Below are 15,508 nucleotides of genomic sequence, written 5' to 3'. Positions count from 1 at the left end.
CAATTTTCACTGTTTAAACCCTTGATTTTTCCCGTATATTCCATTATTTTTCCTATACACACATAGTCTGAAGGTAATTTTATACACAATATTTAAAATACAGTAATGTGCAAGAAACAAAAATCGTGTACACTGAACCATCAGAAGGCAAAGATGTTGCTATCTCAGCCACCTAGATAGACAATTTTGGATTTTGGAGTATTTCAGATTTCGGAATTCCAAATGAGGGAGACTCAACCTGAACAGACAAACTTCAGTCAACAAAGCCTCTGACAGAGAAACTAATTCTTATAAAGCTTTTTTATGTCCAGCCAACCCTCCTTTTAGTGTGGTGTACTGGTTTGAGCATTGAACTATGACCCTTAAGATCAGGGTTTGATTCCCAGCTCAGCCATGGAAATCCACTGAATCTCAGTCCCAGAAAACCCTGTCGTAGGTTTGCCATAAGTCACAAATGACTTGAAGGCACACAACAACCACCTCTTTTTTGTCACTGTACAGTTAGCCTTCCACATTTGCACTTGGACTTTTGCGGGTTTGATTATTTGCGTTTTTTATTAATATGTTATTTCTATAAATCTCTTAAATCATCCAGTGCAAATCTGCTAGTTGACCATAGAGTTGTGCTGGAGAACCTAGATGTTCCTAGAGAAAACCCCTTTCTGGGCATTTGTAGGTCCTCCAGCATGATTCTATGATCAAATTCTGGCTGATGTTGACCAGAGAATTGCACTGCAGGACCTGGAGATTTCTAGAGAGGTGTTCTCTTAAGTAAAAAAGAATAGTGTTGTTGTTTTTTTATTTGCATTTTTTCCACATTCACAGGGGTCCTTCACCCCTAACCCCAATGAATGTGGAGGGACCATTTGTACTCTGTACAGCTGGAAGCAGAGTTTGCATTGGGAAGATGGTGAAAGAGGGTTTGAGAAACGCATACTTTCAGTGTTGGGATATTGTTGCGTATCTAATAAACAATGCAATAAAGCTCAAGCTTGGAAAGAACGGGATTCTACTGTAGCCAGTTCTACTTACAGTAGCTGTGAGTGCATCCCTACAATGGGCAAGGTGAACAGCAGTTGCCTCTAGAGTCCTTTACTGACCATGCATGAACAGCAAAGCAAAGGGAAAGGGAAGAACAGCAAAGCCTGGCTCAGCATGTTAAAAAAGCATATGGAATCCTAAGGCGATTCACAGGAGTTTGGGCTTTTTGCAGAGAGAGGGGATCCTTAAACTCAGCAGAGAAAGGATTCACCTTTTTTACTAGAGTATCTGTAGAAATGTGCATTATTGTATGTGTGGCTGTCTGTCTGCTTTGCATGATTCAAATGGCTGCAGATCTTCAGTAGAAGGAAGGTGACTAGATGTGCCCAGATGTGGATTTGTGCAGGAAAGTGAAGACAACCACTGGTGCAAATGTGTAAAAATCAGCAGTAATACACTTCCATGTAGAGTGGCCCCTACTTTGTAGTTTAGTGCATATTATCACCATACTTGTTCAACATATGCAGAAAATATCATATGAAGAGCAGGTTTAGACTTGGAAGAAGGGCAAGTAAAGATAGGAGGAAGGAACACCAACAATATGCTGACAATACCATAGACTTGGAACAATTACTAAGGAAGATCAAAGAAGAAAGTGCAAAGGCAGGCTTGTTGATGAACATAAAGATGGGGGGGAAATAATGACCATGAAGGATCGACGTAAATTCACCCTAGACAATGAGGAAATCAGATAGTTCCCTGTGCCTTGGATCAAACATTGTTCAGAACAGAGACTGCAGCCAAGGAATAAGAAGAAGACTAGGAATGGGAAGGGCGGCCATGAAAGAACTAGACAGATAGATCCTAAAGATATAAAACTGAGAACTAAAGTTAGAATCATCCAAGGCATTGTTTACTATCACCATGTACGTATGTAAGAGCTGGAAAGCGAAGAAGGCGGATAAGAGGAAAATCAACTCATTTGAGATGTGGTGCTAGAGAAGAGTGCTGAGGATGCTGTACAGAGCCAAAACAACAAACAAATGGGTCCTTGAACAGATCGAGCCTGAACTCTCCCTGTACATTCAGTCCTGTGACCTGCCTTATTTGACAGGATTTTCTTGGCAAGTTTCCTTCAGAGGGGTTTGCTATTGCCATCCTCTGAGGCTGAGAGAGTATGACTTGCAGTTTAACACCACTTTAACTCCCCAAGCTCCATCCTACAGATGAATGGGATTTGTAGTTTTGTGAGGCTCTTTGGTAAAGAAGGCTAAAGACCTTATAAAATTACAAACCCCAGTGTTGCATAGGTTGGAGCTAGAGCACTTAAATACAGTAGTGCCAAACTGCATTATTTTTACATTGTAGATGTACCCCTGTGTGGCACTTTAGATACCAACAGAATCCCAAGAAGCTCCTTTGATCCTGCTCCTGTAATTAAAATGATCAAATCTGGGGTTCCCCCCCCCCCCTTAATGCACTGATTTTAACCCCTCTCCTAAAATAATTACTTCAGTCTTCTAAAGTTTCTCTGCACAGTCCTTGAAGTGGGCTGCATCTGTGCTGCGGAACTAACACAGCTTGGCACTGCTTTAACTGTCACAGCTCTATCCTGTCACCCTGGGATCTGTAGTCTGTTATGGCACCAGACTTTTCTGACAAAGAAGGCACAATATCTCAGAGGCCATTCGCACTGCGGAAATAATTCAGTTTGACCACTTTAACTGCCATGGCTCAATGCTATGGAATTCTGGGAGCTGTAGCTTTGTGAGGCATTTAGCCTTCTCTCTCAGAGAGCTCTAGTGCCACACCAAACTACAAATCCCCAACACCGTGGAAGCTGGAGCTTTGTGGGGCATTTAGCTTTCTCTCTCAGAGGGAGCTCTGGCGCCACAATGAGCTCCCAATGCAAGGATTCCGCAGGACTGAGCCAAGGCAAGTTAAAGCGGTGCCCAAGCGCATTATCCCTGCAGTGTGGATGAGCCAATGGAGTCTGAGGCCAAGGCAGGCAAGCAAAGGGTGGGCGGCCTTTCCTTCCCAGCATCCTGGGGGCCTGGAGGAAGAGGAGGAGCCCTGGCCTTAATCCCCCAGGAAGGAGGGAAGGGGCCATTGGTTCATCATCATCACCCTGCTTTCCCTCCCTCGTCTCGCCTTGCCATGGCTGCCTCCGGCTGCAGATGAGCCAAGCGGGGCAGCATCCCTGCTTTTGACCCAGAGGGCATGTGGGTGGTGTGAATTCGCACTCAGATCCCAAGGCTGCAGAAGGTAAGGAGCCCAGGCCGCAAGGGGAGAGGAGCCTTCCCCCCCCCTTTTTTTGCATGTATCCGCACTGCACAGATAGCCCACTTCGACACCGCTTTATCAGCCATGGCTGCAAAATCCTAAGGTTTGTCTATAAATAACTCACGATCAGGGTGATCATATGTCCAGGCATTGCAGAAATTGAGGACCTAGGAAAAATAATGGAGGGCATTGCAACACAGAAAAGCTAAGAAGAACCCCTTTTGTAAATCAGTGCTTAGTCTTAGTCATGCTCAAAGTGGAGGGCATTTTGGAATTGCTCCTGGACAGGGCTGTGGAAATGGAGGACCTGTCCTGGAAAAGGAGGACGCCTGGTCACCCTGCTCTGCAAATCCTGGCCTTCCATAGCATGAACCTTGGCAGGGAAAGTGGTCTCAAACTGGATTGTTTCTGCAGTGTGTTTTGGACCTTCCTCATCTGTACAGCCCAAATGTTTGTGCATTGAGCAGAGGCCCACTGATCTCAATGGGAACCTGAAGGCTGTTTGGTGCATGTGTGTTTTGTGTAGGTCTAGGGATTTGTTCTTCTTAAATAAAAACAAATATTAATGCTAGATGATATTGTGAAGGTTTCACAACCAGGGGTGGTTGTGGCATGTGTGTGTGCATGGATGTGGGGTGTCTGTTTTTCTTAAACAAAAAACAAATATTAATGCTACAGCATAATGTGAAGGTTTTGTAATGCAAGATGATAGTCTGCATGTTCAGTTTTGCACTGACATAGGATCGGTTGCTTATGGGATCAGGCAAACTCTGGATGTCAAGGAGCATCACTGGATTGTGCTGTGCAAACATCTTTCCACACACACGCACGCACAAGGGTTAAGTTTGCTTGTAACCCTCATAAATCCTAAAACATTTCTAGCAGGTTTAGAGCTCTGCTTTGCACCAGATTTGTCATAGGATTTTCTTTTTAAAAAAGGAAAGTTGCTGGTTATTGTGCTTTTGAGATCTGCCACATAACAGTCTGTACTTCTGCACCCATTAGCATCTCCTGCTTGGGATTTTGAAGCTGATCCTTTTTGCATTTGGAACAATTCCCAGTGAGATCTGTGGGCCTTTGCTCAATGCACGGTATTTGGGCTGTACTGATAACAAAGGTCCAGAACACACTGTAGAAATAATCCAGTTTGAGACCACTTTAACTGCCCTGGCTCAATGCTAGGTGATTCTGGGAACTGTAGTTCTGTGAGACATTTAGCCTTCTCAGTTAGAGAGAACTGTGGTGCCACGATAAACTACAATTCCCAGGGTTTCCTAGCACCAAGCAAGGGCGGTTAAAGATATATCTCAAACTGGATTATTACTGTAATACGTTTTGGGCCAAAGATACTTTAATCATGATTCTGTACAATCTTGTATGGAAATACATTCCAAAGTGGCTAGGATTTTACTGAGTAGGCTGGTCACAGAGCAACCTCTTTCACCTCCTCAGATTTGCCTAAGATTATACAAAACTCAGGGGCAAAAGAAAAACCCAACCTAAGTCACAGTCTGTGCACATGTCTGTCTGTCTTCAATTCACATGTTGAAGTCTGGAGACCAAACAAATTTCATAAAGACATTCAGGGGAGGTTTGCCATTGCCTTTCTCTGAAATATAACCCACTGCAGATGGTGTACCCCATCCAAGTGTTCCCTACAGCTGATCTTGCCTAGCTTCCAAGATAAAATTACATCAGCTGCATCTGCATGGTAGAAATAATCCTGTTTGATACCACTTTATAATCACAATGCAATTCTGGGAATGGCAGTTTGTGGTGATGCCAGAGCAAAGCATCACAGGCTACAAATCCTAGAATTCCATCACATTGAGCCATGGCAGTTAAAGTGGTATCAAACCAGATTATTTCTGCCATGCGGATGCAGCCCCGTTGTGCTTTTCAAGTATACTTTCTGCATAACCGTGGTGTGTGAGAGAGATTCTAGTTTATATTAAAATGAGAATCATTCCACATCTGCTGATCTCAAAACAGGCATAAAAGAATGTCATTCAGTAAAGAACAAGCAGCTGAGAAAGATGCATGGAAAGAGAGAAAGATAACATAGCATTGTTTTAGGGCTGACTAACTGTACAGTAAGACTGCAATTCGACACTTCCCTGCATGGAAATAAGTCTCACCATATTTTGAAGTGCAGAAGCTGGAGCACCTGAGCACCCTCTGTGTGGCTTCTGAAATTGGAGGGACCCCACCCAAAGTTGCCTGCAGCCTAGTAGAGAAGAAAATGCACTCTGCAAGCTACTCAGATCCCTATTTTCTTGCCTCTAGTAGCTGCAAAGCACTTTCTTTTGGCTTCTAAGATCCCTGTTTTCCTGCAGTTAGTAGCAAAATTAAAATAGCTATCAGAGTAACCACCATGACTACCACTGCCCTGCAGTGATCTTTGGATCTCTGTTGTCAGGCTTGGGAATATTTAAGGCTTCCCATCCCTCCACACTAAAAAGCGTGTATCACAGGGAATTGGACAGTACTGCACTCGCTTTAGCAAATCTCCTTGGAAAATGTTTTAGCTAAATGCTTTTCTATTAGTTTATTTTCTAGTGGGATTGTGAAAGTGTGTAACTGTGAATGACTTCATCTTCCAGCTGAGGAAAAAAAATATCTGTTAAACATAGAGTTCCCTGGCACACTAATAACCTTCCAGTGAAGGGATGAGGTGAGTTCTTGTATAAAATGAATTCCTCTCTTGGTTTTTTGTTTGTTTGTTTGTTTTGATACTTGCTTTTTAAAGAAATTAAATTACTGTCTGTGTTTCTAATTCCTAAAGGAAAAAAGGTGTTGGTTTAAACATTTAAGTGTTATAAAATGTTGTCGCTGTTTGGCTAGCTGCGTAGAGAAATTTGAAATCTATTACTGAACTGTGGTTTGCTTTGAGTATCAATGTATGCCTCACTTTATCTCTGTCTGTGTATGTGTTTAAGAAACCTAAGTTCCGAAACAAAATTCTGCGATCCATATTTCCTTATGAGCCTCTATGACTCTAAAGGAGTAACCCACAAATCCCTATTTTGAGAAAATTTCTAAAGCCCATTGTGACATCAATGGTGTGAATGGGTCTGCTTCATTTAAAACTCATAGGAAGAGAACACATGGCATTAGTTAAGTTTTAATGGGTATACTGTGTGTAAGAAATCACCAACAGAGAGCTGCCTGAAGCTCATTTTTATTTTTATTTTTATTTTTTGGTCTTCATTCATATGGTTTCTAAAGTCTAGCTTTACTTTCTGTTCAGCCAGTGTGCTGGGACTGAAGCCTCCAGGCTACATGCAATCCCAGTCCGTTTTTTGCCTCCAAGCCTTTCCAATACTCCTAGATGCCGCCATAGTTTATGGGGAATGTGTTAAAATTGCTACTTGCAATTTCACTTTTGTTGTTGTTGTGTGCCTTCAAATCGTTTCCACTTAAGGTGACCCTAAAGCCAAGAAAACAGGGATTTCTTGGCAAGTTTCTTTAGAGGGTAGGTTGCCATTGCCATCCTCTGAGGCTAAGATAGTGTGACTTGCCCAAGGTCATACACTGGGTTTACATGACCAACCCTGGATTTGAACCCTGGTCTCCAAATCCATAGTCAAATACTCAAACCACTACACCACGCTGGCTTACTGTAAACATGCTTAATCCTTGAAACCTTGAAAATTAGTCAAAATCAGCTAAAAAATCCAGAAGTGAGAACTGGGAGTAGACTACCAGTCACTTCTGGGATGGATTTTCAGTGGAAAAGTCAGTGACAGGGCTGTCACTGGATGCCCACATGTTGTGCATAGACTCTTCCATATGATGTCCTCAGATGCCAAAACTGTCTGCTGATACAAAAGAGATTACAACAACTATGGTGTCTGATACTCTGCAGTAGCACTTGTTTGTGGATATGCAGTACTGGTTCTGTCTTGAAGCAGATAGAGATGGCTGCCTTAGGCAAAGATTTGGGTTTTATGAAAAACTAGCAGATTGTGAGTGAGTTCCTTCAGTTTAAGGGATATGGTGGCTTAGTGGTTAAGATCCCAATTCTGATGATCGGAAGGTTGGCAGTTCGAGGCCCAAGTGTTGCATGATAGGGTGAGCTCCTGTCACTAGTCCCAGCTTCTGCCAACCTAGCAGTTTGAAAGCATACAAATGCAAGTACATAGTTATCACTTCAATGGGACAGTAACAGCGCTTGGTGTAGTCATGCTGGCCACATGACTACCAGAGCAATCCTTGGACAACGCTGGCTCTTCGGCTTAGTAATGGAGATGAGCACCACCCCCTACAGTTGGTTACGACTAGACATTAATGTCAAGGGACTACCTTTACCTTTTCCTTCAGTTTGTTATGGTTGTATTTTTACTATGAGAGTTGGGGAGAGGTGCTTGTGGAAATTTTCTGCCTCATGTGCCAAAATAGGTCCATTGCCCCTTTACTTAGCTGAGTGAGGGCACCATTGGCTCCTCTACCTCAGTCAGCAAAATGTCTTGGGTTGGTCCTGGACATAAGTTAGTAAGTGAAGGAGCTCCATTTACATGCTATTTCTTCTACTGGACTTATGTGTGTGGTCCTGCCTTCAACTCACCTGTCAACTAATGGGGATCCCATAAATTTCATAGGATTTTCTTAGGCAAGGAATACTCAGAGGTGGTTTTGCCAGTTTCTTCCTCTGAAATATAGCCCAGTTCTCACATACTTACATACACATACATGGAGCCAGCATGGTGTAGTTGTTTGGGTGTTGAGCTATTACTCTGGAGACTGGGGTATAATTCCTCTCTCAGCCATGAACCCCTCTGGTGACCATAGGCAAGTCTCACTCTCCCAGCCTTGGGAAGGCAATGGCAAATGTCCTCTGAACAAATCTTGTCAACAAAACCCCATGATAGGTCTGCCTTAGGGTCACCATAAATCAGAAAGGACTTTTTGGCACACAACAAATATATATATATATATAGAGAGAGAGAGAGAGAGAGAGATCACATTAAGTAGAAAGTGATGAGAACTTCTGCCATTTTCAGCGGAGGCTTTGTATTCGCAGACCCCACCACATCACACTTTTGGAATTATTCTTTTAGACCCTTTAATTGCTATAATGTTGTGTTTTTTAGTCTTTGTCATGGAGAGGGTCTTCAGATTCCCTAGTCATAAATAAAATCTCTTAGCTTACCAAATACTGGGAGATTAGTAGGCTACTCTGGACTGGGTCTGCTGAGGTCTAAGAGTCATCTTAAGAATGGAACAGGATCTGCATCATAAGGTTCTGTGTTTATCAAGCAGTATGAAACTTTATGAGTGGCTTGTCCTAGAATAAATACTGGGAGCCTGGTCTTTTGTCCTTGTGTCAAGTGGCATATCATATCTGCTACACTAAAGACTCCAGCTCAGTCTGTTGACCTCAAGGAAAATCAAGATTTGAATACAGCCATCCATATAGTTAATGAGAGTGAGGTTGTTGCTTCAGATGGCAGATCCTGGGGGCAGCAGTGCAATTTCTTGGCCATTCCTCCTGGAGCCATTAAAGTGCACTATTGTCTTGGGTGCAGTGATAATGGGCCTGAACAGACAAGCCAAAATAAATCTGCTTCTGTCACTTTAAGGTATGCCTTTTTAAATGATGCATGCATCCTAAGAGGCCGGAAGCCACGCCAAAGCCATGCTCCAGTCCTAAGGACTAGAGTGCAGCTTCTGGCCTCTTAAGATGTGTGTATCATTTAAACAACATATCTCCAAAGTGACCTGAAGCAGCTTTATTTTGGCCTGTCTGTTCAGGCCCAAAGTTATCCTTTTACCAAAGTTAAAGTAAGATACAACTGGCAGTAGAGTTGGCTTCTCTATGTGGGACAGGGAGAGGGTGCCATCATATCTTTTACCCCACACAGCAAAGTATTTTGGGCACTTGAACAGAGTTTGGAAATACAACTTATTTTGTACTATAATGGCCCAGGCCATGCCACTCCACTAACATGGCATTGTGGCTGAAGAAGTCTGAGAATTATAATTTTTTAAAAAAAAATGTTTCCAAGCTCTGTCCCTGAGTGACCCACAACCTTATTGTGACACTTCTGTGTAAAATGATTGGCCTGCAGCCCTTTTGCAGTTACTGTATTTTCATATGATTAGACTGTATCTTTGATGCTGAGAAAGAAAAGGCAGTGGCTAGGCTTCTTATATTTGCCCTCATTGTCAACCATTTTGTGGTGCCAGCATGAGTTTTATGATCTTTTGCATGTTCTGCACCAACTCAGCAAAATCCATTTGACTTTAATAGGCCTTTGTTGGCTGAGGTTCATTTTGCATTTTGTAAGTTATGGTTATAATTGACTGATTCCCCCCTCCTCTTTTTTTTAATTAAAGGTTTTATCATACCTGCAAGCTACCTGGAAGAATTATGGGGATCCGGCTACTTCACTTTTCCTCTGTTGTGATCCTTTTGTTGCTTCTGGTGGCGGGTGCCTTAACTGCTTTGCTGCCAAATATTAAGGAAGATAAAATGCTTACCCTGCGAAGGGAAAGAAAATCCCAGAGCCAGCCTGCCTCAGACTCATTTACTCTCATTATGCAGACATACAATAGAACCGATTTGCTCTTGAAGCTTTTGAATCATTATCAAGCTGTCCCTCATTTGCACAAAGTGATTGTCATATGGAATAATGTTGGGGAGAAAACACCTGAGGAAACCTGGAACTCCCTGGGGCCACATCCTATCCCAGTTATCTTCAAAGTGCAAACAGCGAATCGCATGAGGAACAGGCTTCAGGTTTTCCCTGAGTTGGAAACAAAAGGTAATGTTCCCTCCCCATCCAACATGTATCATTATTGTTGCTACGATATTATTTTCATTTGTGGAGGAGAATTAGTATTGAATGCTGTTTCACACAATAGACTACAAGCTAGTGGCCATAGTGGTTGAGGGATCCTGGGAGTTGCAACTCAGTATAACTTTTCCAAACTCTATTCATCCGAAGACTGCAGTGCCTCCTGCCAGCCAATAAATGGAAGGGGAGTCTCCAGGGCTTCTATTAGGGGCTTGCAGGTAGAGTTGGAAGCAGCATTAGACTTCCATCAGACCCCAGTGGTGTTGTCAGGGCATGGACAACCGCTACATGCTGAAGAGGTGCTTTGCATGTGCTGGACCCTGACTAGTTCCACATGCTAGAGTTGTGTGCAGGGTTGCCAAGCCAAACTGCAGATCAAGCTGAGGGAAACGGGTAGGCATCCTGTTGAGTAGTTATGAATGCACAAGGTAAATAAGCATTCATAACTGCTTGGTTTTTATGTTTAGAATTGTGGCACGTGCCATGATTGCAAATGTCCCCCCAAATTACCTTAATTGCCTTCAGCCACATCAACCAACAAAGGTCTGTTCTGCTGTGTTTGTGCACGATGATGCTTCCAGAGCCTCCCAAGAGTGATTTATGGTGCAACAATCAGAAGCAGGACCTCTGTCATAACTGCTCATCCCACTGGAGATTGCTGGCAGGAGGTGGCTGAAAATGTTGTTCTGCTATGCCCTGATCACCAGCAGAATAGACCTCTGTTGCTTGGTGTGGCTTCTGGCTGTTAAGGTAGGTTTGGGGAGTCAGGCCACGGGATGATATATAGTTAAGTATCATTTTCTTGTCTGTGATGTAGGATCTTGTCCATTATAAGCTGCTTAAAATGCAACAGGCTTCCCTCCTTCTTCAAGATAGAGGTTTGCTTAGTCAGCAGTAAGTCAGAAACAAAGTGCTGTACTTAATTTTGAAAGGTCAGTGCTAGCCTAAGCTATAGATAATCTTTTTCTCTCCCCCCCCCCCCTTTTTTTTTTTTTTTTTTTTTTGGATGGCAGGGAGCCACAGCCATCTCTTCTACTACAGCAGCACCTGCCATCTCTGTGATGGCCCTTCCTTCTCCACACCACAGCACTCTTCTTTCCTCACCTTCCTTAATGATGATTGTTAACAGCACCCCATCTAAGACCCTTCACTACACTTGCTTCTAATTCATAGGCCCTTCATATGTTTTGTACTACAATTCCCATTGGTCTTGTAATCTTTTACTATCTGAGAGTTTAAGTCCAAAATATCTCAAGGCTAAGAGGTTTGTTGTTTGATTGTTTTGTGTTCTGCCTTTCTCCCAGTGTGGGACCCAAAGCAATTAAGGTGTTCCCCACTCTGTTATACCTGCTATTTCTTACCTATCAACTAACACATTTGTCACTTTTTCTTTGTGCTCTCAGTGAGTCCCCCATTGACTGTACCTCTGGCAACGCTCAGGCTTGACATTGCCTTTCCAATCTCTTCCATTGTTTATCTCAAGATAAGACCAAAGTTGGAATATTAAGCATTTTTATTAGGGATTTAAAACCTAAATAAAGAGAGCAAAAAAGGAACAGGGGAGCCATTGTGGAGCAAGGTGCACAAAACAGAATAGGAACCTCATTTATGCCTCTCCAAATTATGATGTGTCTCTTGCTCCAAAAAGCAATGAGATTTTGTTTTCCAAGAAGATTGATCCCAGTGAATATTTCTCCAATTTGTCATATCTCTTTTGCTCAGAAATGGTTTTTGTTTAATATGTGCACTCATCAAAATGTATTTTTCTCTGTTCAGCTGTTTTGATGATGGATGATGATACCCTAGTTAGTGCCTATGACCTAGTTTTCACTTTCTCCATTTGGCAGGTAAGATTTTCACTGCTTCGCATACCTTGTTTAGTAGAAAGTATATTTGTGTCACGAAGTATTTATTTTAAAGCTGTATGTCCATGCAGACGTGCATAGGACTCACAGTGAGACTTTTAAGTAAATATGCTCATGTATAAGTTGAAAATATTACATCAAAAATTGACCCAAAATACATGGGTTAACGTATACATGGGTCAATATGGTAATGCCAGGCAGTGGAGGAAGAAGAGGGACAAACACTCGCCCCTCAAGGCTCCTCCTCAGTGGGCTTTCTCCCAAAGAGAAGGCCAGGCAGTAGAGGAGTAAGAGGGGTGAACAGGCTCCTACACCACCCATCCGTCTGCTCTTGGTTATTTACAGCTGCCTCGCTTGTCTCCTCCTCTTCACTTTCTGTGAGGATAGAAGTGGTCAGCTGCAGACAACTGAGGATGGATAGGCAGGCGGCGTAACAGGACCATGCTGAGCCCCAAAGTTTTACCCTTGACTTATCCATGGGTCATGCCAGATTCCATAATTTTCTCTCCAAAACCTGCCCTCAACTTATACATAACTTATTATCTAGTATATATAGGACCTAATAAAAACATGCCCAAATCTGGATTTTATCTCTGCTCATGGAACATGGATATGGTCTAATCTGCACCACATAAATCATCCGGTTTGAAACTGCTTTAACTGCTGTGGCATAGTGCTGTAGAATTCTGGGGTTTGTAGTTTGTTGTGGCACCAGAGCTCTGTGACAGAGAAGGCTAAGAGAATTGAGCCAGGGCAGTTAAAGCAGTGGCAAACTGCATTATTTCTGCACTGCAAATTAGACCTGTCATTTTTTTATTAATTTTTTTTGGTAGCTATGTTCCATGGGTACAAATAAAATGCAGAGTTGGGCATTACTCTTATTAGCCCAGATCCCACAAACCTTTGCCTATGTTGGATTATATACACTTTTGCAGCATTTTGGATTGTCTTACTGCTTACCGCTTATCCAACTATGCATTATGTATACGATTGTGCCCCATATGTCCCTAAAACACAGTGATTCTCAAAGGTGGCTTGGGCTGTGAAATTGAACATGGCCATGGACTGAAGGAAATAGTGTAGGAAATATTATCTTATTTACATGTATATAGGGTTGTATTTCTGCAACCAATTTGCAGCACATAATTTTAAAATTCCAGATAAATTGCAAGTGCTTATTAAAATTGCAACCTGACATTGTCAATATGTTTTAGATTATTGGGGAGGGAGGGAGCTCAACTGACAGAATATGGGCCAGAGGCATGTGTAACATCCACCAATGTACAAGACCATTTCATAGATCTGTTAAAGCAGCCTCTGTCCATGTAAAGTGTCTTCTCTCTACCAAGTTCAGTGTATCCACATACATATGCCAAGGAATGCCTCTTTAACACCTTCTCCTTAGTCACTTGTGACAACATCATACAGTAAAGAAAAATCTTTACATTTCACTTTAAAGATTGTGAACCAGAAGTAGGTCTTAAATTCTTCAGGAATTCAAGTAGGTGTCTTTGTATTTGTGCAATGTTAAATAGGATTAAAATAGGAACATATACATTCAAATGATACATTTTCTGCTGACAAACTATGAGAAACCTTAGCAGCTGTTGAATCAGTTTTTAATTCAGATCAGGAAATGTAAATGATACATGAGTATAAAGTATGAGTGCAAAGCTCCCCTACTGCTGTGATGGTTTTGTGAGGTATACATCTTAGAGAGTTTCATGAGAGGATGTTGTGCTAATTCATCTCCTTTTGATTGTACCCACAGTATAATGTTCAGTGTATTGCCACATCCATTGTATAAGTCATTATAGAATTTTGTGAATCTCGAGTAACATTTAACAAGGGCCCACCATGTGTGGATTTAAGAGTGGCTTGTGTTTTTTTGCCTACAGCAATTTCCAGATCAAATAGTGGGATTTGTTCCTAGAAAGCATGTACCCAGTCCTTCAGGGATATACAGCTATGGAAGCTTTGAACTGCAGAGTCCTGCCATCGGAAGTGGGGATCAGTATTCAATGATTCTAATCGGAGCAGCTTTCTTCAACAGTGAATACCTAGAACTCTTTCAAAAACAGCCTGAAGCTGTTCACGCCATGATAGATGAAACTCAAAATTGTGATGATATTGCCATGAACTTCCTAGTGGCCAAACATACTGGGAGGCCCTCAGGCATCTTTGTAAAGCCAGTAGATATCAGAAATTTAGAAAAAGAGAGTAACACTGGCTATTCCGGAATGTGGCATCGGCCTGAACACTTGCTCCAGAGGTCTTACTGCTTAAACAAATTGGTTAATATCTATGGTAACATGCCCTTAAAATACTCTAATGTAATGATTTCCCAGTTTGGTTTCCCAAACTATGCAAATCACAAGAATAAAATGTAGAAATGTACTGCAAGGTAATGCTTCAACTTGCTTCCCAGCAAACAAAGCAGAGAAGTAAGTAAGGGATCTGTAGGCTGTACATTATTTGGAGCTTGCTTCCGCAAAAGCTCTTTGGGGATGTGAGGTCTGGGTAAAGTGTTCCATCTCTGTGCTCAGCATGCAAAAGCGTCTTCAGTTGGCTTTGTCACTCATCCCCATTTCAGTCAAACTAACGTACTTGCATGAAGACAAAATGTCCCTGAAATGCAGGTGCATTCACATGATCAGTGTTGCTAATACATCTCCTGCCAAAAAAGATGAACACCAACAAAAATATTTAGTACTAGCCCACTGATCTGTGTGTATTGATGTAAGTTACTTGTGACTTGAAAGAAGAACCACCTTTAAAATAACATTTTCCCTTGCAGTTCATAATTAATACTGACAATTTAGCTGACTACAAGCCTACATGACACTTCATTCATGGTAAGTTCTGCCAATATCACTTTAATTTAACCCATTGGAAATAAGAAAGAAAGGATCTTGAGAGTATTTAGGAGCTGTGACTACATATGCAGTGAAATCATTCTCCCTGCAACAAGAACTTCCTGACAGTAAGGGCTGTTCGACAATGGAATGCACTCCCTCGGAGGGTGATAGAGTCTCCTTCCTTGGAGGTCTTTAAACAGAGGCTGGATGGCCATCTGTCAGGGATGCTTTGATTTGGATTTCCTGCATGGCAGGGGGTTGGACTGGATGGCCCTAGTGGTCTCTTCCAACTCTATGATTCTATGATTCTATGATTCTAAGTTATAACAACAAATAAATAGTACAGCTAGATATTCAAAGCAAATGCACATAGATTTTTTGTGGGTTTTTTGGGCTATGTGGCCATGTTCTAGAACATGGCCACATAGCCCGAAAAACCCACAAAAAACTATGTGCATTTGCTTTGAATATCTAGCTGTACTAGAACATGGCCACATAGCCCAAAAAAACCCACAAAAAACTATGGATGCAGGCCATGAAAGCCTTCGACTTCACAAATGCACATATCTTTTGGTTTCTGCTCATGGGAAGAATTTGGCTTCCACTTCCTTGAATATATTCATTTGAACAACAGTTTGTTTGCATTTTGATAATTTTACTGTGCTTCTCAGGCCAAGAACTACACTGAATTGTTTGCTAGTTCTGGCATAATTAGAAGACC

General features: G+C 42.0%; 1 protein-coding gene across 2 annotated transcripts; it reads left to right on the top strand.

Moving 5' to 3' along the window:
• The first annotated feature begins 2,961 nt into the window (after nt 1-2,961).
• On the top strand, nt 2,962-14,894 carry LOC121929446 (exostosin-like 2). Of its 2 annotated transcripts, none has more exons than XM_042465022.1 (5): nt 2,962-3,246; nt 5,812-5,938; nt 9,604-10,031; nt 11,841-11,911; nt 13,828-14,894. In XM_042465022.1, exons 2-5 carry the CDS (start codon nt 5,934-5,936, stop codon nt 14,317-14,319), a joined length of 996 nt encoding a protein of 331 aa, XP_042320956.1. In that variant the 5' UTR covers nt 2,962-3,246; nt 5,812-5,933; the 3' UTR covers nt 14,320-14,894. The 2 variants fall into 2 exon arrangements, with proteins under 2 accessions (XP_042320956.1, XP_042320955.1); XM_042465021.1 differs by having other exon boundaries at nt 2,963-3,246; nt 5,868-5,938.
• Nucleotides 14,895-15,508: the final 614 nt, after the last annotated feature.

The sequence above is a fragment of the Sceloporus undulatus genome, chromosome 4 (assembly GCF_019175285.1).
Source record: "Sceloporus undulatus isolate JIND9_A2432 ecotype Alabama chromosome 4, SceUnd_v1.1, whole genome shotgun sequence".
Lineage (NCBI taxonomy): Eukaryota > Metazoa > Chordata > Lepidosauria > Squamata > Phrynosomatidae > Sceloporus > Sceloporus undulatus.
This window is presented reverse-complemented; position numbering and strand designations above follow the sequence as displayed.

What these genes read in the sequence shown, in the direction of transcription:
- LOC121929446 (XM_042465022.1), top strand. An exon ending in CCCTGAGTTGGAAACAAAAG is followed by an intron (nt 10,032 to 11,840) that starts GTAATGTTCCCT and finishes TTCTCTGTTCAG; the next exon opens with CTGTTTTGATGATGGATGAT. An exon ending in TCACTTTCTCCATTTGGCAG is followed by an intron (nt 11,912 to 13,827) that starts GTAAGATTTTCA and finishes TTTTGCCTACAG; the next exon opens with CAATTTCCAGATCAAATAGT.